We start from the raw sequence: 27,366 nt of genomic DNA on the forward strand, positions 1-27,366 counted from the left end.
AGACCGTTGGTTCTTTGTCCCGGGGCGGTAGGTGATCCAGAAGTCAAAACGCCCGAAGAACAGCGACCAGCGGGCTTGCCTGGGGTTCAGACGCTTCGCGGTCCGGATGTACTCCAGGTTCCGATGGTCCGTGAAAACAGGTCCCTCCAACAGGTGTCTCCACTCCTCAAGAGCCTCCTTCACCGCAAGAAGTTCCCGATTGCCGACGTCATAGTTCCGTTCAGCTGGGGTCAACCTGCGGGAAAAGTAGGCACATGGATGGAGAACCTTGTCGGACTCCCCACTCTGGGATAGCACGGCTCCTATCCCTGAGTCAGAGGCGTCCACTTCAACTACGAACTGGCGCTTGGGATCGGGCTACACCAGAACCGGTGCAGTCGAGAACCGGCATTTCAACTCCCTAAACGTGGCTTCGCACCGATCCGACCAGGTGAAGGGGACTTTTGTGGAGGTCAGGGCTGTCAGGGGGCTAACTACCTGACTGTAGCCCTTGATGAACCTCCGGTAGAAATTTGCAAAACCGAGGAACTGTTGTAGTTTCCTACGGTTCGTTGGTTGGGGCCAATCTCTCACCGCCGCAACCTTGGCCAGATCAGGGGTGACGGAGTTGGAGGAGATTATGAACCCCAGGAAAGACAAAGAAGTGCGGTGGAACTCACACTTCTCACCCTTCACAAACAGCCGGTTCTCCAACAACCGCTGTAGGACCTGACGTACATGCTTGACATGGGTCTCAGGATCCGGAGTAAAGATGAGTATATCGTCTAGATATACGAAGACAAATCGATGCAGGAAGTCCCGCAAGATGTCATTAACCAATGCTTGGAACGTCGCGGGCGCATTGGTGAGGCCGAATGGCATGACTAGGTACTCAAAGTGACCTAACGGGGTGTTAAATGCCGTCTTCCACTCGTCTCCCTCCCGGATCCGAACCAGGTGATAAGCATTCCTAAGATCCAATTTCGTGAAAATTTGGGCTCCATGCAGGGGCGTGAACACTGAATCCAACAGAGGTAACGGGTATCGGTTGCGAACCGTGATCTCGTTCAGCCCTCTGTAATCAATGCATGGACGGAGTCCGCTGTCCTTCTTGCCCACAAAAAAGAAACCAGCACCCATCGGGGAGGTGGCGTTCTGGATCAACCCGGCAGCTAACGAGTCCCGGATGTAGGTCTCCATTGATTCGCGTTCCGGACGTGAGAGGTTGTACAGCCTGCTGGACGGGTACTCAGCGCCCGGTATCAAATCAATGGCACAATCGTACGGACGGTGCGGGGGCAGCGTGAGTGCCAGATCCTTGCTGAAGATGTCAGCAAGGTCATGGTACTCGGCTGGCACCGCCGCCAGATTGGGGGGGACTAAAACCTCCTCCTTAGCTGTCACACCGGGTGGAACCGAGGATCCCGAACACTCCCGGTGGCAGGTTTCGCTCCACTGAACCACAGCCCCAGACGGCCAATCAATCCGGGGATTGTGTTTTAACACCCAAGGTAGAAGGTGTTACATAAAACACAATCTCCTCCCTGTGATTCCCAGACACCACCAATGTCACTGGCTGTGTCTGGTGTGTGATTAGTGGAAGAAGGGTGCCATCTAGCGCCCGCACCGACAATGGTGACGGTAAGGCCACTAGAGGGAGCCCAACCTCCTTTGCCCATCTGCTATCCAGCAGATTCCCCTCCGACCCCGTGTCCACCAGTGCTGGGGCGTGAAGGGTTAGATCCCCACTCAGGATCGTGACTGGGATTCGTGCAGATCGTCTGGGTTTCCCCACGTGGGTGTTGTGACCCACCCTTAGCCCAGTCTCTAAGGACGAGTGCTGCTGTTTTGACCGTTTGGGGCATTCTCTTTGTGTGTGCTCGGTAGAGCTGCAGAGAAAACACTCTCCACGGATCAGCCTCCTTTGTCTCTGATCTGATCGCTTTTTGGCCCTGCTCGTTTCCATAGCAACGTCAGCAGGGGGAGCTGTCGTCACGTGGAGAGCCCTGGCAGCGGAGCGTGGGGAAGTCGGCTCCCTTTCGGACCCGGGAGGAAGAGGGACGGCTTGTGCCTGACCACGCCCTTCGTCTCGCTCCCGTCGGTGTTCTGTTAATCGGTTGTCTAACTGTATAACCAGGTCGATAAGCCCATCTAAATCCCGTGGCTCGTCCTTCGCCACCAGGTGCTCCTTAAGGACCAGAGACAGTCCGTTTACAAAGGCGGCGCGGAGCGCAACAGCATTCCAGCCGGCTCGCGCTGCCGCGATGCGGAAGTCGACTGCATACTTCGTTGCGCTCCGACGCCCCTGCCGTATCGACAGCAGCACACTTGAAGCGGTCTCGCCTCTATGAGGGTGGTCGAACACCTGTCGGAACTCCCTCACAAACTCAGTGTAAACCGTTAGGAGCCGTGAATTCTGCTCGCAAAGCGCCATAGCCCAGGTGTGTGCCTCTCCTCGAAGCAAATTGATCACATAAGCCACCCGGCTAGCGTCTGATGCGTACATGACGGGACGCTGTGAAAAGACGAGCAAGCAGTGCATCAAGAAGTCCACGCACGTCTCCACACTCCGGAGGCTCCGGAGGGCTTATGTATGTTTCAGGGGAAGGTGGGGGGGTTCGTTGAACGACTAGCGGAATGTCTGATTCTGGCACACGGTCAGCAGGAGGAGGTGCTGCAGCAGTGCCCTGAGCATGCGCTTCCACCTGGGCGGGGAGAGCCTCCATCCTACGATTGAGAACACTGCTCTGCTCGGTAACTAAGTCCAACCGAGCGGTAAAGGCGGTTAAGATGCACTGCAGCTCACCCAACACGCCTCCTGCTGGCGCCTGTGCACCTCGCTCTTCCATTGGCTGTTCAAGCGATGGTTGACGCCCCTCGGGATCCATGACGCTGGCCGAGAAATCCTGTTGTGAAAGTGTCGTGACACGGACCCACAACAAGGGGCGTTAATGAACGGACAATGGATAAGCCAAAAGTAACAATTTAATGTTGTGAATCGCACAACGACGTACAGACAATAACAATATGGTGACTGTCAGTCATACACCAGGTGACGTGTGGGCAGGTTCGACGATAGAAGACGCCTGGCGAGAGGAGCCGGATCCCACACAGCTTCCACCGCCAACGGAGCTGAAGAACACCAGAGCCGCCAAGCCCTGCGCCCCAGGTGGCCGCTGTCTTCAGCAGTCAGACCCGGTACTGCTGGCAGAGAACAGAGACAGTCCTGATGAGTGTGAGGTCGCACACTCAGTAATCCCACAGTCTGTACACAATGAGGAGGGAGAACCTCCACCTCCAATCACACACTTGTGCAGCTCCTGTCTAACCACTTATCTGGTTGGAGTGTGAAGCGAAGCCGTCGCTGATCACACCAAACGCCAATCCCACAGATAAGGAAACCACAGGAAAACGGCTGCAAAGAAGTTCAGATTATTACTCAATGTTTTAAGTCAGCAGAGAAAATTACCTGAATGGTAGCTGATTTCTCGGCAAGGAGGTGGAGTCGCAGTCCGGCCTTTATGGAGATGGTGATGAGTTGACTGAGTGACAGCTGGTGCTGATGAAGAGTGACAGCTGTCACTCCCAGTGGCTCCGGCGCCCTCTCGTGCTTGAAGCCCGCACTCCAAGCAGGGCGCCATCTGGTGGTGGTGGGCCAGCAGTACCTCCTCTTCAGCGGCCCACACAACAGTTGTGTCTTGTGGCTTCCCTCACTCATCTCCTTCCAGCGTGGACATTTAGTTTTTGAGAACTGCCTCCCTGAGACAAATTTACCATAAAGTACCACACTGTTTGTATTTCTGAATGATTGATATAAATGAAGTCTAAGAAATATTCAGTGAGTTGGAAATGTTCATGTATTTGTCCTCTGACATTTCCCAAGAAAACTGGCTGTAAAAATTATTAATTAATTCTTTCATTTAGAATAAACTGCCCTGTCTCAACCTTTTTTTTTTTTTTTCTTTTTTTTTTGGAAAATGCGGCCAGCCTTAAATATAGGAATGGATATATATTAACATTATTTTTTGACAATTTAGGAGAAGCTGAGCTTCCCTTGCAGTCGCCTCTGACACACACACACACACACACACACACACACACACACACACACACACACACACACACACACACACACACACAAAATAAAAATTTGGACCTACTTTGAGTAGAGTGCCAGCGCTGTCCTCTCTTTTGTCCACCCTGTGTCAGTGCACGATCCACGGAGGTAGAAATGGGTCCAGGGTTTTCTTTGCCAACGACATCATGTGTTGGTTTATCCGAAGTTATCGATGTTGGGGTTTTAAACCAGTTACGTATATCCACATTTAGGAAAGCACAAAAACTAGCTGCTGTCTGCTGGCAAAAACTCACACTTCGTTTCCCCCCATAAACGTGGTAACTGATTGTTGCTGGGCAACACTGACGTGATTACATACGTAGACAAACTTTCCAACAAACTCACACAGTTTTAATATACTTAATGTCTTAGTGATTATGCAACACTGGCCGTTTTAACCCAAAGCAAGTACAATAAAATGAAATTAGGATTTTACGAGGTCTATTAGATAATAAACCGACCCTTTTATTTTTTTTTACTATATGGATTAGAATGACGTGCGATTACACCAATCATGCTTGAACCCTCGTGCGCATGGGTGAGTTTTTTCACGTGTGTCAGTGACGTCATTTCCCTGTGGGCAGGCCTTGAGTGAGATGTGGTCCCGCCCTCTCGGCTGAATTCCTTTGTTTCACACGCTGCTCGAGACGGCGCGCGTTGCTTTATCAAAATTTTTTCTGGACCTGTGAGGAATATCCGAGTGGACACTATTCGAGAAATTAAGCTGGTTTTCGGCTGATGAGAGATTATGGCGTGTTTCTGTCGGTGTAAGGACTTCCCATGGAGCGGGACGTCGCGCAGCGCTTCCAGGCGCCGTCGTCGGCCTGTTTCGACCTGAAAACATCCTAATTTAAGGCTTAATTCACCCAGGACGTCGTGAGAGAACAGAGAAGATTCAGAAGAGGCCGGCATGAGGACTTTATGCAGACATTCCACTGTTTAAGGACATTTTGTAATGAAAGACGTGCGCGCAAATTCGCTGAGTCGTTTCCGTGACGACTCGGCAAATCTGTGCGCGCCACGACAGGAAAAATACCTCCGTGTTGAAAACCATTTGTAAAATTCAGGCGGCTTTTGATGGCTTTCAACAAGTGAGTAACTGAGAAATTGTTTAACAGCTTGGGCATGTTCCAACTTGCCCGTTAAGGTTTCCAACGGAGGTGTTTTTCCTGTCGCGACCCCCCGCGGTCGGGTCCAGCCCGACATGCGACTCTGCCCACACGTTCTTTCATTACAAAATGTCCGTTAACAATGGAATGTCCGAATAAACTCCTCATGCTGACTTCTTCTCAAAGTTCTCTGTTCTCTGACGACTTACTGGGTCAACTGAGCCTGAAATGTGGAAGTTTTCAACTTGAAACGGCGAGACGCTGCCGCCTCGAAGCGCAGATCGCTGTCAGGCGCCGTGGGCCGTCCTTACGGCGACACTACCAGACCAATATCTCTCATCAGCCGTTAAAATTTTTACCGAAAACCAGCTGAATTTATCGAATGGTGTCCACTCAGTTGTGCCTTCCAGTTTTGAAAAAAATTTGATCAAACAAAGCAGCAGTCTCTGAGCCATTCCTAAACAATGAAAAAAATCGACGAGAGGGTGGGCCACTCCTCACTCAAAGACTGCCCACAGGCGAATGACATAACCGACAGGCGTGAAAAAACTCTCGCATGCCCACGAGGGTTCAAGCATGTCTGATGTAATCACACGTGATTCAAATCCATATGGTTTTTGAAAAAAATAATAAGGTCGGATACTTTTCTAATAGACCTCGTATTTATCTATTTATTTATTTGAGATCTGTGACTGTGATCTGGCTTGGGTGGGCAGGCCGGGGTGGGCCCAAGCATATCAGTGGGCGGGCACTGCCCCCTAGGGCCCGCCCATAGCGACGGGTGTGGTGGTGGCGGTGTGTGTGTGTGTGTGTGTGTGTGTGTGTGTGTTGGCAATTGGTAGCTACCCCTCTGTTGGTTGCTTTGAAATGCACCCGCCGTGGTGTTTTTTTGTTTGTTTAGTTCGAGGTGCTGCGTGTGATCTAATACGTTATTTGTACTTGTGTGTGTGTGTGTGTGTGTGTGTGTGTGTGTGTGTGTGTGTGTGTGTGTGTGTGTGTGTGTGTGTGTGTGTGAGAGAGAGAGAGAGAGTGTGCTGGTCCAGTCATGGTTAATGTGATGATTATTGTGAGGTATTATGGCTGCGTGAATAGTGAAAATAAGCAAAAATAAGCTATTAATAGTGGTGCCCACCTGGTGGATTTCATAAGCCCCCCTTAAGACTGAGATCTGGCGACGGGACTGGATGAGACAGGAGTGAAAATCTACTCCCGTGTCACCCTCTAATATCTATCATATGCACCATTTTTGCACAGTACTGTACACTGATCAATAGACCTGTTAGTTTTAATGGAGGATTATTGTCTCTTTAATCTTGTTACGGAAGGATTTTGGGTTGTATGGTTCAAGCTTTGTGCTTTTAATCTGTGTGAAAAGGTGTCAGAATATTGATTTCAGGGCTGCAAATGTGCCACAACACATTATACAGCAATACTTTCTGACATTGAAGTGACACCTCTGTTATTACTGGGTGGGACGTCTCATCATTCCTGGATTTGCAGCATTTCTCATCAGTGTCACGTATACAGCATGAAAACCTAATATTTTTTCTCCTTATTTGAATAATGCTGTATTATGGGGCAGTTAGAGCCATAACTCCTTGTCACATACAGTTATATTCAGATCCTTCTAAAGCAGAACACGCTTAAGTTTAACACTGCACAGTTTGCAGTTGTGTTATGCTGCCTTTGCTGTTTATCTGTTGTGACCATGTTATTTGGTAAGGCTGTAACGATTCATTTTAACAATGATTCGATTAATTTCACGATTGATGATTGCCGATATGATTAAGGGTGATGTTGGTTCATTTAGGGCTTTCCGATCCAAAATGATTCAGTGACTTGAAATCGGTTCAGAAACTTTTTAGCCAAAAATTCAATGAGTATGATTGTGAAATAAATACCTGGATAGATAGGTCTTCATATTCCTCTCCGGATCAATGTGATGAGAGGTAATTGTCACATACATTGTTCTTGCTGCTCATTCAACGTTGTGTGAAATCCCATGGCGCCTTAGTATAGACGATTGGAGAGATTTGTCGTGTTGCTGTGGTATTTTATTTGACTTTTAAATATCCTACAAACAGCGAGCGACTTATTAAGAACATCTCTGTCTTTGCAAAAGCCAAAGTGTTTCCACACACACTGGACCACAGTAGTGGCTTGATAATTACCTCCACCAAGGAGGTTATGTTTTCGATCGTGTTTGTTTGTTTGTTTGTTTGTTTGTCTGTCTGTCTGTTTGTCACCAGGATAACTCAAAACATTTTTAACAGATTTTGATGAAATTTTGTGGAGTGGTTCGAAATGACAAGAGGAACAAGTGATTCAATTTTAGTGGTGATCTGGATCACGATCCGGATCCAGGAATTTTTGAAAGGATTCTTCACCATTGCGGGATAGGGGGAATTTTGACATTCTAGTTTCTAACTCCACAGATCCAGAATATGCAAAAATATAGGGAAAATAGAAAATGTGTCAGTGTGAGGTGACAAATGAAGCTAGAGATGCACAACTAACACCAAATTGTAGCTGAATCTGTACTGATTCAGTAAGGTGTCATCAGATTTGATGTAGCTTCAAATGTTATGGAGCTGGATCAGAAGAAAACCGCCATTACCAAAAAAATTGTTTTTATACAATAACTTTTGAACTAATAAAGACATAAAAGTGATTCCAAGTTCTAGTGGTATGTTTTCATGGTCAAGGATGTCAAATATACAGGAAAGAAAAGCGTATGTATCATAGTTTTGGTTGTAACACTGAATTGTTGAATAGATCACTGTGCCAAGGAGGGAATCTCTTTGCACTCTCTGAGTGCTTCTAGTTTTTACTATGTTTTGTTGTCTGTGATGACGTCACAGACAGGCAGACTGATTCAAGTAACATTTAACATCTTTATCATTAAATGTGCTAACAAAACACATCCATATAAAATCTATTGTGCTTAAATCCAATGTGTTATTTCCTAGTATTGATAAAATCGATTTCTTACCTTTTAAAATGATATTAGATCGATATATGTCGTCCGGAAGGCCATCTTGTCAAGCACAGTTCAATGTAGTTGGATCGTAGGAATATAAATGGATACATTGATGTAGTAGATGAATCATTACACCCCTATTATTTGGGGATGACTGCTCTTCTGGGCCATTGCTGACCTGTAAGTCATGCATTGCTTTTAACAGGAAGTCAGAGGAGCTGATTTGATTTTCCAGAATTGAAGTCCAACTCACCTACCTTTTGATATGATCTTCATTCGGTCTGTTTCGTAGAATTTGACACACTGACAGTCTGTGCTACATTTTGTGCTCTACATTCAACCAGGTCATTCATGCTTGTTTGTCATTTAGCTGATTACATGAAAGTCCTCTTGTTTCCTGTATGTAGGAAAGAGTCCTTACTTACTGTTCACCAACCGGCATGAGATACGACGCATTGACCTGGTGAAACGTGACTACAGTCAGGTGGTTTCCACACAGAAGAATGCTGTGGCTCTGGACCTGGATGTCGCCAATAACCGCGTGTTCTGGTGCGACCGCTTCCACCGGAAAATCTACAGGTATGACAAGAACAGAATCCTCATTGTTCAGTTGGTAGAATCCAAATTTCATGGTAGAAAGTTTTAAATACAATATTTGTTGGGACAGCACGGTGGCTTAGTGGTTAGCACTGTTGCATCACAGCAAGAGGGTCATGGGATCGCTCCCCACCTCTGGCCCTTCTGTGTGAAGTTTGCATGTTCTCCCTGTGTTTGAGTGGGTTCTTTGTGGGTGCTCCAGGTTCCTCCCACATCCAAAGACATGCAGGTTAGGTGGATTGGAAACTCTGAATTGTATGTAGGTGTGCATGCAGGTGTGAATGTGTTTGTCTGTCTATCCCTGGCCCTGCATCAGACTGGTCCTGTCCAGGTTGTAACCCATTGTAACACGCCCTATGACTGATGGGATAGGCTCCAGCAAGCCCCCCCCCCCCCCCCCCGAGACATTTAATTACATTAAGTGGGTATAGAAAATAGATGCATTGATGTTTGTGTTGGATTTGACAATCAGTCTTGCACTTAAAGAAACATTAGCATACTGAATACACCGAATTATATTTTTGAAATCATCTCCATTTTGGGAGTTCAGTTGGGAGTTCGCCCAACCAGTCCACATGTGTTTAGTGGATCTGGAGAAGGCGTTCAACTGTGTCCCTCGAGGCACCCTGTGGGGAGTGCTCCGGGAGTATGGGCTCCGGGGTCCTTAATACTCCCGGAGCATAACCCCATTGCTGGTTTTCCCACATACTACATGGGAATCCAGCAATTAATTGAGAGAAATCCATATACTATGTTTCTTGGCCCGGTTGATGAGAGGGAAATTATTATGATAGTCAGCACATGTAAAAGTAAAAAGTCAACTGTGTACAGTGGTCCCTCGTTTATCACAGGAGTTAGGCGAAATCCGTGAAGTAGTCAGCATTATTTTTTACAATTATTCTAGACGTTTTAAGGTTGTAAAACCCCTCACTACACACTTTATACACTTTTCTCAAACAGGCATTAACATTTTCTCACTTTTCTCTTGTGTGTAAACACTCTCAAAGTTCAAACCTTAGTAGAAAAATAAGACCAACCTGTTTTCAGGCCCAAACATTTGTTTGAGAAATAAAAATAGAACGTTTTCCTGTAAATATTATGATGGCTTTTAGAACTAACGAATTTAATTTTAACCATCAACCTACGAGGTTGGACACATAAGAAATTATTAATAGTGACTGACCACTATTTCAGAGTTCCTCTGATCGCGCCTCTTCGTTGTGGCACTGCTCCGCTGTCACGTTTTTTTCCACTAAAGGCCTCGGTGCAGGTGTCTTTTTCCGAGTGAAGAACACAGTTATGGGTAGTTGTTGGCGCTCTTTTTTCTTCTGGGTGACAAGATTCTTATAAACAGACACGCAGGACACAATGCGCGTACTCTCCCTTTGCGGTGCCGCGACCGGCCTGCTTGATGAGGACGCAGAACACAATGCGCTGTAAAAAAAAATAAAATAAAATAAAAAAGCATGCAAAATTGGACTAAAAAAAATCCACAAAACTGTGAGGCTGTGAATGGTGAACCGCATTATAGCGAGGGACCACTGTACATATGGCCTTAGTAAAGCAGATAATTCCAGAAATTGCTAAACCACTAGCATATATATTTAACAAATCGTTGTATTGCACAACGGTAGGCTGTCCCTGGAAGTGGTCAAATCCAGCGTAATCACGCAGGGGTTCAAACAAGACTGCTCTGTCCTGTTGCAACAGAGATGTCTTAGATGATCTGTTAGGACATTTCACCGCACAACAAGCTCAGGTTGTTTCTCTGTTATTTTCAAATGGAGTCTCTGTGAGCCGCGATCGCTTCCTGTTCATGTTGTTCTGGGGGAAAGTGAAGTTTGCTCTTTAACGTCCTGCTTATTGTCCTTTACAGCACTGTTTGTTCAGTTTGTTCCAGAGTAATATATATAAGATGTATGAAATTCGGTTTGCGTTTATTAAATTCTGCACAGGTTAAACATAGCAGTCACAGATTATTTGGAATATTTGTTTTAGCACGTTTTCAGGGTCTCATGCATGCAGTCTCTCATTAACGTAACAAAAAGCATAAAAAAAATACATTTTGGTAGTATAATGTTCATTTGCAGTTGTCGTCATGTGGATTCTCTATGTTGTTTAGACTGCAGCGACTCTCTGGTCCGCAAGGGATTATGGGATATCTCAATAGGGCGAATAGACCCATCGCTTCTGGACATGAACAGAACAAACTGTGCAGCCAAGAGAGAAACAGCCTGAAATTATAGTGGAAAAAAAACCCTACACAGTAATCCAGTCAAACATTTACAAGGCTGATGTTTTCCTTTCAGCTGGATCATCAACGATTTAAACCAGTATTTTCATTGTGGATGAAATTTTAATCATTTCATTCAAACTAATATGGTCATGTGAACGTTTGTTTTATCAGCTGGTGCAGTGAACTGATTATTCATCTCCGTGTAAACACAGCTATTGACATGACAGTCTTCTGTAACACTGTAATCTCAGATTAATAATACACCTTGGTTTTCTCACCAGAACATTGCTTAACTTTTGACAGACCTTGCTTTAGATACGGCCTGGATATCATGAGTAATTAAATGCATTTGCTGTGCAGGATCATTTAACAAGACCATTTGTACCGTGATGACTTATTGAGAGTACGTGTTCGGGCTTTTGATGATTTTGGCATTTAATCATTTTGAGCCTGAATGGTAGTGCTTAGGCCAACTATTATTTTAGATTAATTCCGCCCATCCTATTGTCATCCCATCTACACCTTGTCCCCATCGTACATTCTAATTGGAGCACTCTGTTCATTTTCTGAAATGGATGTTGAGAGATCTCTGGGGAAACTAAAATTGAAATTCCTGTTTGGGAGCACAGCCACGCGCCCCTCACTTCACACCTCTGTCAGAGTCAAATCATTAGCGAGCAGGGTGACCCCTGAGTGAGACCTTGTCTCTTCTCATAAGTGGTCCATCTATGAAGGACGTTGACCCCTGGGTGAACTGGCTCAGCACACAGCCTGATGCTACGGCTCACGTATTGCCCCCAGTGTCCACCTCTGCTCACAGCAAAGTGAAAAATGAAGAATTAGTGTCGACTTGTGTGAGAGCTCCCCTTCCTAATTATGTCTATTATCATCAATTTGTCACACGTACATGTCAAATATGTTCATGGAAAGATTTCTTTAAGAAAAATTTGCCCACACATTTTCAACTCCTGCATTAGCATGTGAAACGGAAGCTGCCCTCTACACGTAATAAATGATACACATCCAATGTTCTGATATCTTCAGTATTTGACATCGCACAAGGTTTTTGACGATGACCCCTTTGTTTGTACCACAGCAACTCAATGGGGTCAAATCAGGACTTTGACAGAGTCAATTTTTTTTCTTTTACAGCGATTACAGGTGGGGTTGCTCTTGTGATTTGGATTGGGGTCTTGGTGTATAACTTAGCCACTAAATTCCAATAATGTCATGTTACAACTGCACCACAGCTACCAGAGGTGCGGCTGTTCTTGACGATGCTCGGGATTTCACCAGTGGCTCTCTGCTATACTGAGAATACATGCCTAGTCTATTTTTTGGTGAATGCTGCTTCTGGTACATATCTGACCAGCCAGTCAGGCAGTGCTTTCCACATGATTCGGGATTTTTTTTTTCCCCCCCATAATCCTGTCTCTTCGCTGCAGTGTATTGTTTATTTTTTGGAACTTACTATTTATTTATTTTTCTTCTCAAAACCAAAAACAAAACAAGAATACAGATAACATGGGGAAAATCTGAAAAATATATAAAAACTGAAAATTAAACATAAAAGGAGTCTGCTTATATAACATTTGTGCTTATATACACATTGTTAAACACTTCTACATTGTTGGATACATTTGGTGGTTAGATACAGCACAACAAACACTGGTCAAGCATGGTGCATTTCATTCTAATTGAACCCAGTTCTTAAAGAATGTCATTTGTTGCTTGGTTGACAGACTAACTAAAGGGTATTTAGTTTTTCATGTTAGTTGTTTTTGGATGATATTATATATTTTGGGCAGACCATATCTTAGCTCTTCATCAATCAACATTTGATCGAGGGATCAAGTCTCAGTTACTTCTATCCATGTGTCAAACTGTCCATTACCAAGACCGTGAACCTGAAATCACTCCGTTCTATGTGTGATGTCAGTTGTGCCAATAATGTATGGCACAGGTGTGAGAGGATACTTGAGCAAATCCTTCAGTTCAGTTTTGATTCCTTTTCTTTGGGACTGCCATAACTTCACACATAAGACGAAGCTGCGTGAATGAGGCCAAAAAAGGCAGAATTGCTGAACCCCAAAAAAATTTCAGCCGCTGTCGGGAGGGACAGATGGTTGGACAGCCGTGTACGGATGCTGTACAATCCCGTGGCAATGCTTTTGTGCACGCTCACGAACATAGTGCGACCACGTGAGGTATGATACCACATCTCGCTCACACAGCTGCGGAAGCAGTTAAATGCTGTGCATATGTACAGAAATCCAAGAAAATGTGTAAGGACCACATAATGAGAGAGAGAGAGCACAGAACATTATACGACCAATGAATGTACTGTTTAAATGTAAGACAATCATGGTACTGGTAATGATGTTCAATTGATGCTTGATGACTTGACATTCTGTGTTGGAAATGACGAAACAAATGGATTTCATCTTATCTGTTAAAATATTAAATTATTGTTACAAAGAGCAGGCAATACAAGAATTATTGTCCTTCTGTTCCTTTTTTGCTCATGAACCATGTCCATGGACGAAAACAAGAAATTAATGAACTGACATGAATGAATTGGTGTGCTGACATCATGAACACATCAGCCAGCCACACACAGGGTCCACGTGTCCAGCTGTCTCTGGCCAGTCGGCAAGCGGTGCGCCAAAGGACATCATGTCATGTGGACTATAACACACATGGTGGACGTGCCATTTGCCTCACCAGCTGGCCGTTTACCTGATCAGATGGATATTTTTTGTGGCAAACCTCCACCTTAGATTTATTACAGCAGATGTAAACACATATTTTCAGGAATTCTAACATTGCTCTGGTTGCAGTTCCATTTGTACATATTTCACAGTGTTTCTTATATGTTTCTTGGTAAGTTGCCATCTAATAAAATAAGGCAATGGCTACTGCCACAGTACTGTCATGAACATAATCTTTTGTCTATTGACACAGCACCAATCAGATGCTACCATTTCTTCTGTGCCAATGAGTGACTCTCACATAAATCGTTCTGCCCATTCTGTCTGTTATTGACTTCTTACCCATTTTGAGAATAGGTTGAGAATGGAGAATAGGTTCCATTTTATTTCACATTCATTCATAAATCCATTTTGGACACAGTACTGTGGCAGTGGAGTAACCGGATTAGGATTGTTTACAGTCTATGCCCTATGTAATGTGGAATATGATTGGCTCTATGTCAATAAACAAATGGCGCTCCTATTGATACATTACTGTGGCAGTAGCCACTTCCATATAATGGCATAGAGAGTTATAAAGTAAATCTGAGTCCTCAGACCATCAGTATCATTGCCCATGATGTTGATTTTGCAGTAGGATCTGGCTTGTCGTAGATTATCCTGTACATATTTTCCTCCCGTCATATAATTTCCTCCCTCCATGCACCCCCCATCACCTCCCATAATGCTGTACTTTCTGTTCTTTTATTTTAATTTTATTTATTTTGTCTTTCTTCCTCCCATCCTCATCCAGTGCCTTCATCCATGAGGCCAGTGACCCGTCTCAGCAGGTTCCACTTGTGGATTCATCACTGCAAACCCCGGTTGGCCTGGCTCTGGACTGGCTCCAACACAATCTGTACTGGACTGACTCTGGAGACAAATCTATCTCAGTGGCCTCAGTGGATGGCACCAAGAGGCGTGTCCTCATCGACACTGACCTTAGCGAACCTCGAGCCATAGCGCTGGATCCTCATCATGGGTGAGGAGGATAGGATGTGTTTGTGTTCATTTGTGCAGGTCTAAGTACCAGTAGTCTCATTTAAATCACAATAACAAATGTCATTTTGTATGTCATTACAAAAGGTGTTACCTTGGAAGTCAGAGGTCGTTCTCTCTCCAGTTTTTTTTAATACACTTACAGGAACTAGTGTTTGAACTGACCTTAATCTTTACTCCTGACCATAAACATGAGGGAGCTTCTTTTATTTATTTATTTATTTATTTATTTTTACAGTACATGAACATCTAGAGGAACAAATGACCCATTTTGCCACCTGACATGATAGTTTTTAGAAATTCTGTCCTAGATCAGCTTTAACCTGAGAAGTTTCATAAATTTGTGTCAGTATTTGCTGCAACAGCTTTCTAGATGCAAATAAACACAGATAAAAACAGCTAAACCCAATTAAACACACACTAGCCTAACCTGAGGCTGGCATTTTAGTCCACATTATTATGTTGTATATAACAGCTGAGTGGATCCTTGTCATTTGATTGGTGCTTTTTATGTCACGTGACATGGATTATTTGTCGCATTTGTGTTGCGTTGCATTTAGAGTGCAATTTTGTTCCATTAGGGTGCACATTTGGTTCCATACATTTGGTACCATTGCACTCTGCGCGCACACACGCAACACACACAGCACGCACACGCGCACACACATAACGCACACGCACACACCTAACACGCAGGTGCGCACACACAACATGGGCGTGCAGACACACAAAACAAATCCACTGCGCTGTAAGCCGTGTGGATGCATGAAGAGCTGTTAGGAGGAAGTTAGAATGAAAAGCTGGACTAATTTCTGATGTGATTTTTTTCTCTGCACTGAGGAAGTACACAGTCTTTTTGGGGGGGGGAGTACACAAAGTTGGTGCACAGCATTGCGGATGACATTGTCAGAATTATTTCTGGACTCGTATTTAAAGTTTGTGTTGGATTGTTGATGTCAGACACGATTTTTTGCTGGAGTGAGGATTGTACACAAACGTCTTTATTTCTGGAAATATACAAAGTCATTGCAGTGATGCACCAAAATGTAAGTCCATTTTCTGTTGTTTATAAATTAATATCATATGAAATGACAAGGATCTATTTTAGCCGTTATATAAAACAAATAATGAATGAAAAAACCCAGAAGAAATCACATGTACATAAGTGCACAGTAAAATCACCAGTGTAAAACTAACACTGACAGTGTTAAACACTGCTAGTGTACATATGGTCCCACTCTGACCAGAGTGGGACCATATGTTCACTGTCAGTGTTAATTTAACACTGGTGATTTTACTATGTATTCACAGCCTTTACCATAAAGCTCAAAATTGAGCTCAGGTGCATCCTGTTTCCAGTAATCATTCTGGGGTAAATTTGGTTGATTTGACATGATTTGGAAAGGCACACACCTGTCTACATATAAGTTCCAACAGTTAATAGTGCATGTCAGAGCACAAACCAAGCATGGAGTCAAAGGAATTGTCTGTAGACCACTGAGACAAGATTTACTCAAGGTACACATCTGGGAGGTACAGAAACATTTCTGCTGCTTCGAAGGTCCAAATGAGCACAGTGGCCTCCATCATCTGCAAGTGGAAGAAGTTCAGATCCACCAGGATTCTTCCTAGAACTAGTCACCCGTCTGAATTGAACGATTGATGAAGAAGGGCCTTAGTGAGGGAGGTGACTGAGAACCCGATGATCACTCAGTCAGAGTTCCAGCTTTCATCTGTGGAGAGAGAACCTGTTGTGAAAGTGTAGGTACACGGACCCACAACAGGGGGCGCAAATGAACGGACAATGGAGTAGGTCAAATAACAACAATTTACTGTTGCGAATGTGCACAACCAATACAACAGATTACAACACTAGACAGGAGTCAAATCACAAAGGTGTCGTGTGGGCAGGCTCGAAGATAGGAGACACCTGTCCAAAGCAGAACCGGAACCACACGATTTCCTCCGCCACCAGACCCCGGGAATACTGGAGCCGCCAAGTCCCGAACTCCCAGGTGGCCACTGCCTCCGCGTGTCGGATCTGGTACTGCTGGCGAGGAACAAAAAGCAGTTAAATGAGGGCGCGTTTGCACCCAGCAATCCGTATGGCAGGAAAGCTACCTCCACCTCTCGTTGGAAAAGTAGTTCACAATACAACGCTCAAGTAACAAAAGGATACTGTCTCACAGTCAGCTGAGGTACGTTACCTTCAAGGTAGAACGATATCTCGGCAAAGAGGTGGAGATGTCGTCTGGCTGATATACCAACACTGATCCTGATGAATGGTGACAGCTGTCAAAGATGATGAGCGTCAGCTGTCACCCTGGCTGCTCCTGTGAGGCGGCAGCGCCCTCTGGTGCCTGGAGCCCGCACTCCAGGCCGGGTGCCCTCTGGTGGTGGTGGGCCAGCAGTACCTCCTCTTCAGCGGCCCACACAACAGAACCTTCCAGATGGACAACCATCTCTGCAGCAATCAACCAGTCAAGCCTGTATGGTAGAGTGACCAGACTTTGTAAAACTAAAAAAAAAAAGGGGAACTATGCAATACTCCTTTGTAAAAGGCCCAGTGCAGCCTGCCTTGAGTTTGCCAAATCACATCTGAAGGACTCTCAGAAAATGAGAAACAAAATTCTCTGGTCTGATAAACTCTTTGGCGTGAATGCCAGGTTTCATGTTTGGAGGAAACCAGGCACCATCCCTACAGTAAAGCATGGTGGTGGCAGTATCATGCTGTGAGGATATTTATTCTGCAGCAGGAACTGGGAGACTAGTCAGGATTGAGGGAAGATGAATGCAGCAATGACTGGTCATCATCAGGACAACTCTATGAATATCCTTGAGTGGCCGAACCAGAGCCCAGACCTGAATCCAATTGAACATCTCTGGAGAGATCTGAAAATGGCTGTGCACCGACGCTCCCCATCCAGCCTAATGGAGCTTGAGAGGTGCTGCAATGAGGAATGGCAAAACTGCCCAAAGATAGGTGTGTAACGTTTGTGGCATCATATTCAAGAAGACAAGGCTATAATTGCTGCCAAAGGTGCATCAACGAAGTATTGCGCAAAGGGTGTGAATACTTATGTACACGTAATTTATTAGTTTTTTTTAATATGCAAAAATTTCAACAAAAAACACCTTTTTTCATGTTGTCATTATGGGGTGTTGTGGAATTTTGAGGGAAAATATTCTACTCCATTTTGGAATAAGGCTGTAACAACGAAATTAGGGAAAAGTGAAGTGCTGTGAATACTTTCCGGACACACTCTATGTTGTTACATAACAAGGTCACTAAGTCATGGTGAAAACAAGTTAAATAACATTGGTGAGGATAGTCCTCCTTGCCTAGTACTCATAAACATTGTTAGGCGGGATGATATTGCTACCCCACTTCACTTGCACAATGATGCGAGAATACCAGGACACATGTTCCAGGATACTGCCAATTACATTCCTGAACAGAATGAGAGATGAATGGGGGATCTCATCGAACGCTCCTTCTGTGTCAAGACTGCATATATATATATATATATATATATATATACACCAGGGAGCCACATGAACACATAATTTGATATGACATCATGCATCAGTTCAGCAACCATGTCAGTAGCATGATGTTTCACAAACTCAAATTGCATGTCCTCATACTCCACTTTACCAGTCATATCAAGTATGTAGAGTTCTAGAATTGTTGACATTGTGGAGCAGATTGTCACAGGATGGTAATGATGGTCCATTGTAGGTTTCTTTTATAACAGAAAGTGAAGACTTCTTCCAAAACCAGAGGTTACTATTCCAAACTGAATGCTTATAGTGAAAATCTATAAAATAAATACAGGTTAATAAAAATTTACATGTCAGGCACGAAGATTAGATCAATGTTAACAGGCTGCTTATTTTTTACAATCAGAATTTCTTTTGGCTTTGTTTTTCAACTTTGGCTGTTCATTTAGATTTATTTTGGGTTTGCTTTCACTTACTTATTTACATATTTCCTGGAACGCAGCAGTAGACTCTAATCTGCCCCCTAGTGGATTGCCTTTTCATTGTATAGCCTTTAAATGCAGCGAACAGAGGCAGCTATTTGAACGATAACATACATTATACACATATGTTAAGTGCATGTTGTGCGCATGATTCACATGAAATCGTCTGTGTATACAATTTATGTACATACAATTATTGTGTAGTGAGTGAATGCCATCTCAAGGACCTAAAGAATGCAACCTGTAGAAGCAGCTTTAAATATTGCTTTAATGGCAGGTTATTTGAAGATTAGCGCAAAAGTCATTTCATATAATTTTGAACTTACCAAAATAGTGTTCTGTGCACTTTAACACTACTGCATTCACTTTCCGAATCACTCCATAATAATGCAGGTAACTTGCTTTGTTCAAACCAGCTTCATGTACTGGTCAGACTGGGGCACACGGGCTAAGATCGAGAAGGCCGGCATGAATGGAGTGGACCGACGAGTGCTGGTAGCTGATAACATTGAGTGGCCCAATGGAATCACTCTGGGTGAGTGAACAGCTTGTCACTATGTTGTGTCTTACACAGTGCACATTGTGTGTCCCTAAATGTGCAGTTCTGTAAAAGCACTTCACAAATTCTGGATAAAGGTCGGATAAAATTGATACAGTGTGTCAGACGTTTATGAGATTTATGATGTTATCCCATTTGCTTTGGGATGGTTTTTGAATGGGTTTCAAAAGTCAGAGTACCAATTTAATTGTAAGAATCTGAAATTTTAAATCAATATCGCCTAAAGGGATTTGTTGGTCAGAGTACCAGAGTGCTTACAGTGATGGCAATCAATTCCTCCTCAGCTCAGGAAAATTGTGTCTCTCCTCAGATGTAGCCAACAGGCGTCTCTACTGGGTGGATTCTAAGCTGCACCTCATCGCCAGCGTGGACCTGAATGGAGCTCACCGCAGAACACACCTGTTGTCTGCAGAGAGGCTGGGACATCCTTATGCTCTGGCTGTTTTTGAGGTTTGTCTGTTACTTTGTAGATTTGTCCACACCTCTCGTGTAGCAAAACTCGCGTCCAAATACAAAGTATTTGACAGTTGTCTGCATGTTTGCATTGTCTAAAGAAGAGCAGGTTTATCAAAACCTGTAGGGCGCTGTATTCCACCCGATGCAACGCAGTGCACTGAAAATATTATTGCAAGTTTCCACCTGATGCAGTTGTCATTTTCACACACAGTGCACACATTCGTTAAAAGGGAACTATGCAAAATTTTTACCTTAATTTTACACTTTCGGAGTAATTGTAATTGCTAAATGACTTGTTTTGGGAAGAACGGGGGCTCTGTCTCCCCCACCTAGGGTCTCGTAGCAGAAAAAGCTTGCAACTTCAGGGATGTCAACCCGTTGTCCTTTGAATGAGAGTTTCGGGTATCAGGAGAAACACAAATTGCTTTATGGCACTATAACAACACATACATACCCCCTATCAAGGCACCCACGAGCTAGTGGCTACAAGCCAACGAAGACTTTACATATGTCTTGCATCCCAAAATAATCCAAATTATTTTTTGACCATTCTAAAAGCTCCTTGCATTTTTTATGTATTTTGTAATCAATGCATTAAATGCTACATGTGCTTTAAAATAGAATTTTTACTTTCAGACCTTCAAAATGACAAGGAAATGTACATTAACAGGAAAATCAAAGGAAAGTTTGCTGAGCACTATAAGGAGGAAAATGTTATCAGCTGAATAAAGGGAAGAAGAGCAAAGAAAATCAATGAGAAAGAATGAAAAAGTCATTGGGCAATTTTGCATCTAAGCTGAGAAAAGAAAAGGTTAATCCAAGAAGTGCCAGACAATGAGCTGCTGATGTGAAGGAGGCCAGCATGAGGTGTTGTGCATGTGGTAGTCAATAGGCCTCCCCCGACAGCCAAAGGATACTCTGGCCACTCAGGCCAGAGCCCGGGTTTTAGCCGACTGATTAGAGGGTCCGCCTCCCATGCTGAAGATTGTGAATTCGTGTCCTGATTGGAGAGAGTGGGAGGAGTCAAGCACAACACGAGAGAGAGAGATAGAGAACAACCCGTTACACTGACGTCCTTTATGTGAAAGAGACTGTAACAAAAATATTGTACATCAAGAGGTTTTAACATGATGATATTAGTTCTTTCTTTTCTTAATAGTTATGATCAATACTAGCATTTACCAATACATAGTGATGGGTAGTCAACATGCTAGTAATACACTAAATTCACAGAAAAATTGAAAATCAATAACTATTTGTGAAATTGTAATGTTTTAGCCTTATTCAGACACTTACATTAACGGACTTATTCACTGGACCCTGTGAGTGACCCTGAGGTGTGTGTGTGTGTGTGTGTGTGTGTGTGTGTGTGTGTGTGTGTGTGTGTGTGTGTGTGTGTGTGTGTGTGTGTGTGTGTGTGTGTGTGTGTGTGTGTGTGTGTGTGTGTGTGTGTGTGTGTCATTATATATGAACTCTGTGGCCTCTTTTTTTGTAATTGATGTAATTTTAAGGAGAACTGAGTAACTTTGTTTTTTGTTTTTTGCTGGTTCATCTGTTTAATTGGTCGTATTTTTCCCTACAGAGCTCCCCCTGTACCTCGGCAGTACATATGTCACAAAACTGTGTGTGGTCTCTGTGTTTTAATGGGACACGCCGTGTGCACTGAGCAGTCATTTCCAGCTGTCAGTGAGTCTCTGGCCGGCAATCAGCTGAGAGGCACCTTGCCGTTCTGTGTGCACTCAGATGTGGCTGGCCAGTCCCCATCTGTACATACATACCAGCATTTCATGCAAGTGTGCTCCCCCCACATGCCACATGTGTTGGGGGGCGGGGCCGTGAAACACACACACACACGCCACATGTGTTGCGTGTGCTCTCTATTTTTGTGCTGGCTGTGCAAATGGTCCCACATTTCCTAAGTGCTCCGCGAGTGGTATTGGATGTTCATGTGTGGCACCTGGAATTTGATCGACACCTGCCGAGAGAGGGTTTGAAAGGGCACTCACTGGGCACTCTCTTTAGGTTGCTGGTGTGCGCGACTGGTTGTGGCGACAGGTGTACAATGTGTTAGAGGCGGCGCCGATTTTTCACGAATGTCATGCGACTCCTCCTTTTGTGCGCCATTCGCCCTCATTCTTGCTATGTGTGAAGACGCCCTAAATTGCATACATTTGCTGTTTGGACTTTTGGCCAGACAAAAAAAAGACGTATGAAGCACAACCTTGAAGTATTGTAATGATGAACTTTAATTTGTTGTGCTGTAAAACTTTTCAAGTGATGATAAATTCCCTCGGTAGAACTCCACAGTCGACTCAAGCTTCTCTTGCTGTCTGCAACAGCGAGGTGACCTTTTAGTTCAGCCATACCATTCAACACCGTGTCACTGAGATATCTGCTCAGGGACTGAAATCTTGCTGACGTGCACAGACGTGTGCATTTGACAAGACCCATTGCCTCCTCACTCTCTGAGGATTAGCCTGTAGTTTCTAAGGCAACTGTGAAAAATGTCAGTTCCTCTAAGTGTATTTTAAAAGCAGGGAGGGAGTGAACTCAAGGAATGGAGCAAAAAATTCAGTTAATTAACTATAAATGTGCTTGAGCTATATTAATCTAAGTAAGATGAATATGAAGGCGAACTCTAGTTAAAAAACGAAACAGCGAGTCTAAAAGAAGCTATACAGATTGTTGGCTCAGGGTTCTGCATTGAGCGACGTGCTCATTCTATGATGGTAAATGGAAAGCATTTCTGTATCGCTTTTCCATTTGATCAGACACTTAAAACACTTTACAGTGATGCCTCATACATATGCGCATACACACTGACGTCAGCATGCTGCCATGAAAGACGCTCAACTGCACACCAAGAGCACCTTGGAGATTAAGGACCTTGCCCAAGCAATCTTACACCCCTATTCAACAGGGTGCCGTTGTACTATGATCACCCATTAGGGATGGGTATTGAGAAAATTTTATCAATATTGATGCCATTATCGATTTGGCTTATTGATCCTATTCTTTATCAATTCCCTTATCAGTACCTGCTGTGAATTTTCTGTGTACTAAACGTAGGCTTTACAGGTTTTCTATGTCAACAGCATTTTATTGCGTCTTAAAGTAAATAAATATGAAATTGGTCACTGGATCCTTGATCTCTGGACATAAATAAAAATCAGTAAAATCTGTACGTGATCACTGGATCCTTGATCTCTGGGCATAAATAAAAATCAATAAAATCTGTATGTGGTGGATCCTTGATCTCTGAAGATAAATAGAAATAAACAGAATCTGTAGTTTTTGTCAAAAGCATTTCCTTTCAGGTATTAATGAGACAAATTTAACTTAATTGCCGCTGAGCTGCACGTCAAGATCAGTGTAATTCATAAAAACGGAGGACGTCTCATTTTGGGGAAAAAATATGGTTTTGGTCGGTTGTAGTTTGTATTCTATATTACAGCGTTTGGAAAGAGATGTCATTTGATTTAAAACGGCGATTTGCTTTGAAATTAAGGCCGACCAAAATCTATTTTTCCAACTTTACTTGGCAGAGAGCCGCGCAGCGTTTGGAGCTGTGCAGTTAGTTCCAAAAAACAGAGGAACAGAACCAAGTCTCGTTTCTTGCCTGCAACAAGACAAGAGTCCCAGTTAGTGACTTTAAACCACACAAAGGTGACTCTATTTAATGATTGACATCTTTAAATAGCTTTGAGGGGGTTAATGAATAAATTGCAGACCCAGTGCTTCACTGCTTCTCTCAGAAGCTGCAAAGGAAAAGCGGGTCTGCAATCAACTTAGAGAAAAGATCATTTTCCCAATACACACCCTGAAAAACAACTGCCACTCTGGCATAATGTGAACCGATAAGGGAATCGTGAAGCAAGAAGGCTATTATGTCGTTGGATCGAATGATTTCTTATCGATTCTTAACAGAAACTGGTTTTCGATACCCATCCCTATCACCCCTGTTCCAAAAAAAAAGGGTGTGAAAATGGCATGAAACAGCTTTATCCAGCTATCCTCCTAACAAGCTGGCGTATAAAGTGCACACCTGGCAACCCACCCTGTTTGATGAAGATTTACAGTAGTTGTATCTCATTTTTTGTGCATGTAAGATGCTGTAAAATGTGAAATCCTGCTAATACTGTTTCACTGCATGTATCCATCTCAGGATCGTATTTATTGGACAGACCGAGACAAAGCAGCTGTCTTCATGGTCAACAGGCTGTCCGGTCAAGACATCCACTCCCTGGCTGAGAACCTCAATGACCCCCATGACATAGTGGTGTTCCACCGGCTCCGACAGCCACAAGGTTTGTGAACGAGTGAGGGGATCGACGTCCCACAATGTGATTGTGTGAGTCGTATCTCTGTGACCAAGTTTCTTCTGTTGGCCGAGGGACATGAATAATTGATGGAAAGTCTTGTGAATGTATTGATCAAAGCACAGAGAGCAACAGCAGCAGTGGCACATCTGTCAGAACTCGGTCTGTGTCCAGGTTTTGTCCAATAGGACAGTCCAGATTTAGGGTGAACAGTTTACTTCGGTGCTACAACTCGTGACATGTCTTTGGTCAGTCCTGGTCAAAAATGCCGGCACCCTGATTTTCAAACACATTATTCAGAACTTGCAAATGAACCTATTTAAAGCTTAAAGCTGGAGGAAGCATATTGAAATTGAGACGACTGTTAGAATTTTGATGGGGACCAAAGTAATTTTGTTTGTTAATGTGAATATGAAGGATTCCCAAAATATTAGTCTGAATGTGATTAAAATTCATCAGTAGCAAAGCAAATTCTGAATTATTGGCACGTGCCAAAAAATTTGAAAGCCAGGATGCCATCGGGGTGACGTCACAGGTCACGTGGGGGGGTTTCACCGCTAGCTGCGATGCATGCTGGGATAGAAATTTAAAACTGTAGAAGGCAAGATGGAGGAGAGAGACAGTAGAAGTGGAAGAAAGCGAGGAAGACCGGCGATATACACAGAAAGTGCAAAGAAAAGATGTCATTTGGAGCGAGAGAAAAAGAGAAGATCAACGATGGTGAACATTGGGAACCAAAGAGATCGTTGGAAGCAACTGGCACTGCTTTTGGACAGGTGAGTTGCCTGGTGACTGGTTTCTGATGGTGTACAGTTATGGTTATTATCTGAGTCCGTTAGTTATTAAGTGCGTCTGCAGATTTTGACGTTTGCTGGGGCGAAATACGCTATGGATTTCCCTCAAATTATGTATGTTCCCACGAATTAAAAATTCCCCCAAAATTTTAATGGGTTTTAAATATGATGTATTTCATATATATTAAACTTCAGACTATATTTTATCTATTGAAGATTGCTGATATTCCAGCATTAATGTTTAAAAATTGGCTAAAGGTTACAGAACTAATAAAAAATAATGCAAAACTTGCATATTAGTGAACTAATACAAACACAGTTATGTACCCTAGAAACAATTACCTGTGTGTTTTACTCACATTTGGTTGCAGAACCTTTGGCATTAATGCATTCTAATTATTTCCTTTATTGGTGTAGCTCCTTGCCCCTGCCTGTTGGTAGATTTTGCCACTCTTCTATTTCTAAGCGTTGAACTCTGTTAATGGTATCGTTCAGCTCTTTTCAAAGGTTTTCATTGGCTTTTAGGTCATAACTCATTGCTGGACAGTATAAAACAGCCCACCCTTCCCTTTTCATTGATGCTTTTATGCTGTTGGATGTTTGCTTTGGGTTATAGTCCTGCTAAAGCCCAAAGGACGTCACCTCAGACCTAATGTTTTGATGCTGTGCAAAACATTTTGCTCTAAACTGCCTTGGTGATCTTTTGCTTTCATCATTCCTTTGATACATTCAATACCTCCAGTACCAGAGGCAGTGAAGATAGAACCCACACACTATTTGATTGTAAGTCAGGTGTTCTTTTCCTCATGGACTTTGATTCCTCACCAATGCACAAACTAAAGCACAGCATTACAAAAGAGCTCTACTTTGATTTCATCTGTACATAGATGAAATCATCCCAGAAAGACGGTGGCTTATCTATGATAGGTTTTGCGAGTTGTTGTCTTTTCTATCTGTGTTTCTTTCAGTGTAGAAAGTTTTCTGGATATTCCCGGATTTCTGTTTTGGAGGTTTTTTTGTCACCCCTCCTCAAAATATGGAAACATTTACATAAATTCTTTCTTACTTTTTACTTTAGATATTGCTGATATGCCTCTTGTTTATTATAAGATTTCCTTCACTGGTGAATGAAATTACTATTACATACTATTGTTTTTGTTTGTTTGTTTGCTGCTACTTTGTTGAAAATAGTGATAATTTAAGTACCAGTAATTTTACATGTAAAATTGTCCGTGTGTCTCTGTGTTACTGTCCTCAGGTCCAGACAGCTGTAACCTGGGCAGCGTGGCCAATGGAGGGTGTGAGTATTTGTGTCTTAAGGCTCCACAGATCACTGAACACTCTCCTAAATACACCTGTGCCTGCCCTGATGGACAGGATCTGGGGCCTGATATGAGGGGCTGTGTGCCAGGTGAGGATGTTTCTAAGTGTGAAGTGACAATGTTGGCAGTCAGTAAAACCGCCAGGGATTTGTTGGGCAGGTCGCCACATTTTTGCACCTGATTATTTTGTCCTTAGTGTAACGAAACACTTTTGTGTCATCAAAGGGGAACATTAAAGGATTTTAAGTGCCACTCTTGAATATATTAAAAATAAATAAATAAATGCACAAACATTTGGGGCAGTGATGATAAATTGAGCAGTATATGATGTAATATTCAAGGTCAATTTGGAAAGTTGTCATTAGAATTAAATGAGCTGTTTCTGAAGTTCATTTAAAAAATTATTCTTTAGTATTTACATGTTTACCGTGTGTGTGTGCATGCGTTACCATAATGTCTCCACTACCAATGTGGCTAAAGATTTGATCAAAAATTTATATTGATCAGTAAAATATTTGTGATCAGTTACTACAAGTGACTTCATAAATAAGTCATAACTAGCACGTTGCTCGTGGGGATCCACGGGCTCTAGATTGGGTAGTGTTTATAAAATAAGTTGCTGACATTTTTCAAAGGTGGTAATAAATTATGCAAGTTTCTATAATGAGTTCGAATGGCGTATGAGTGCAGAATGTTTTTAGAAGCTTAGACTTCAACAGTTTTTAGAAGAACTCAGCCCTTTTATTTTTATTTATTTTAAATCTGGGGAAGGGTACAGAAACATTTTTGCTGCTTTTAATGTTGGGAAAGTGTAGGTACACGGACCCACAACAGGGGGCGCAAATGAACGGACAATGGAGGAAGTCAAATAACAACACTTTACTGTTGTGAATAGGCACAACAAACACAACAGATCACAACAATAGACAAAGAAGCCAATTCACAAGAATGTGTCACGTGGGCAGGCTCGAAGATAAGACACGTCTGTCCGAAGCAGAACAGGAACCACACGATTTCCTCCGCCACCGAACCCTGGGAATACTGGAGCCGCCAAGTCCCGAACTCCCAGGTGGCCACTGCCTCCGCGTGTCGGACCTGGTACTGCTGGCGAGGAACGAAAACAGTTAAAGGTGGGCGCGTTTGCACCCAGCAATCCGCACGGC

General features: G+C 43.4%; 1 protein-coding gene across 3 annotated transcripts in view; it reads left to right on the forward strand.

Moving 5' to 3' along the window:
- Nucleotides 1-27,366, forward strand: part of LOC117521521 (low-density lipoprotein receptor-related protein 8-like) — a 445,771-nt gene that overhangs the window by 396,187 nt on the left and 22,218 nt on the right. For all 3 annotated transcript variants that reach the window (XM_034182837.1, XM_034182839.1, XM_034182838.1), the window contains exons 10-15: nt 8,593-8,764; nt 14,523-14,750; nt 19,170-19,288; nt 19,623-19,762; nt 23,934-24,075; nt 26,140-26,292. In XM_034182837.1, the coding sequence (XP_034038728.1) occupies nt 8,593-8,764; nt 14,523-14,750; nt 19,170-19,288; nt 19,623-19,762; nt 23,934-24,075; nt 26,140-26,292 (954 nt within the window). The remainder of the gene's footprint in view (nt 1-8,592; nt 8,765-14,522; nt 14,751-19,169; nt 19,289-19,622; nt 19,763-23,933; nt 24,076-26,139; nt 26,293-27,366) is intronic.

The sequence above is a fragment of the Thalassophryne amazonica genome, chromosome 12 (assembly GCF_902500255.1).
Source record: "Thalassophryne amazonica chromosome 12, fThaAma1.1, whole genome shotgun sequence".
Lineage (NCBI taxonomy): Eukaryota > Metazoa > Chordata > Actinopteri > Batrachoidiformes > Batrachoididae > Thalassophryne > Thalassophryne amazonica.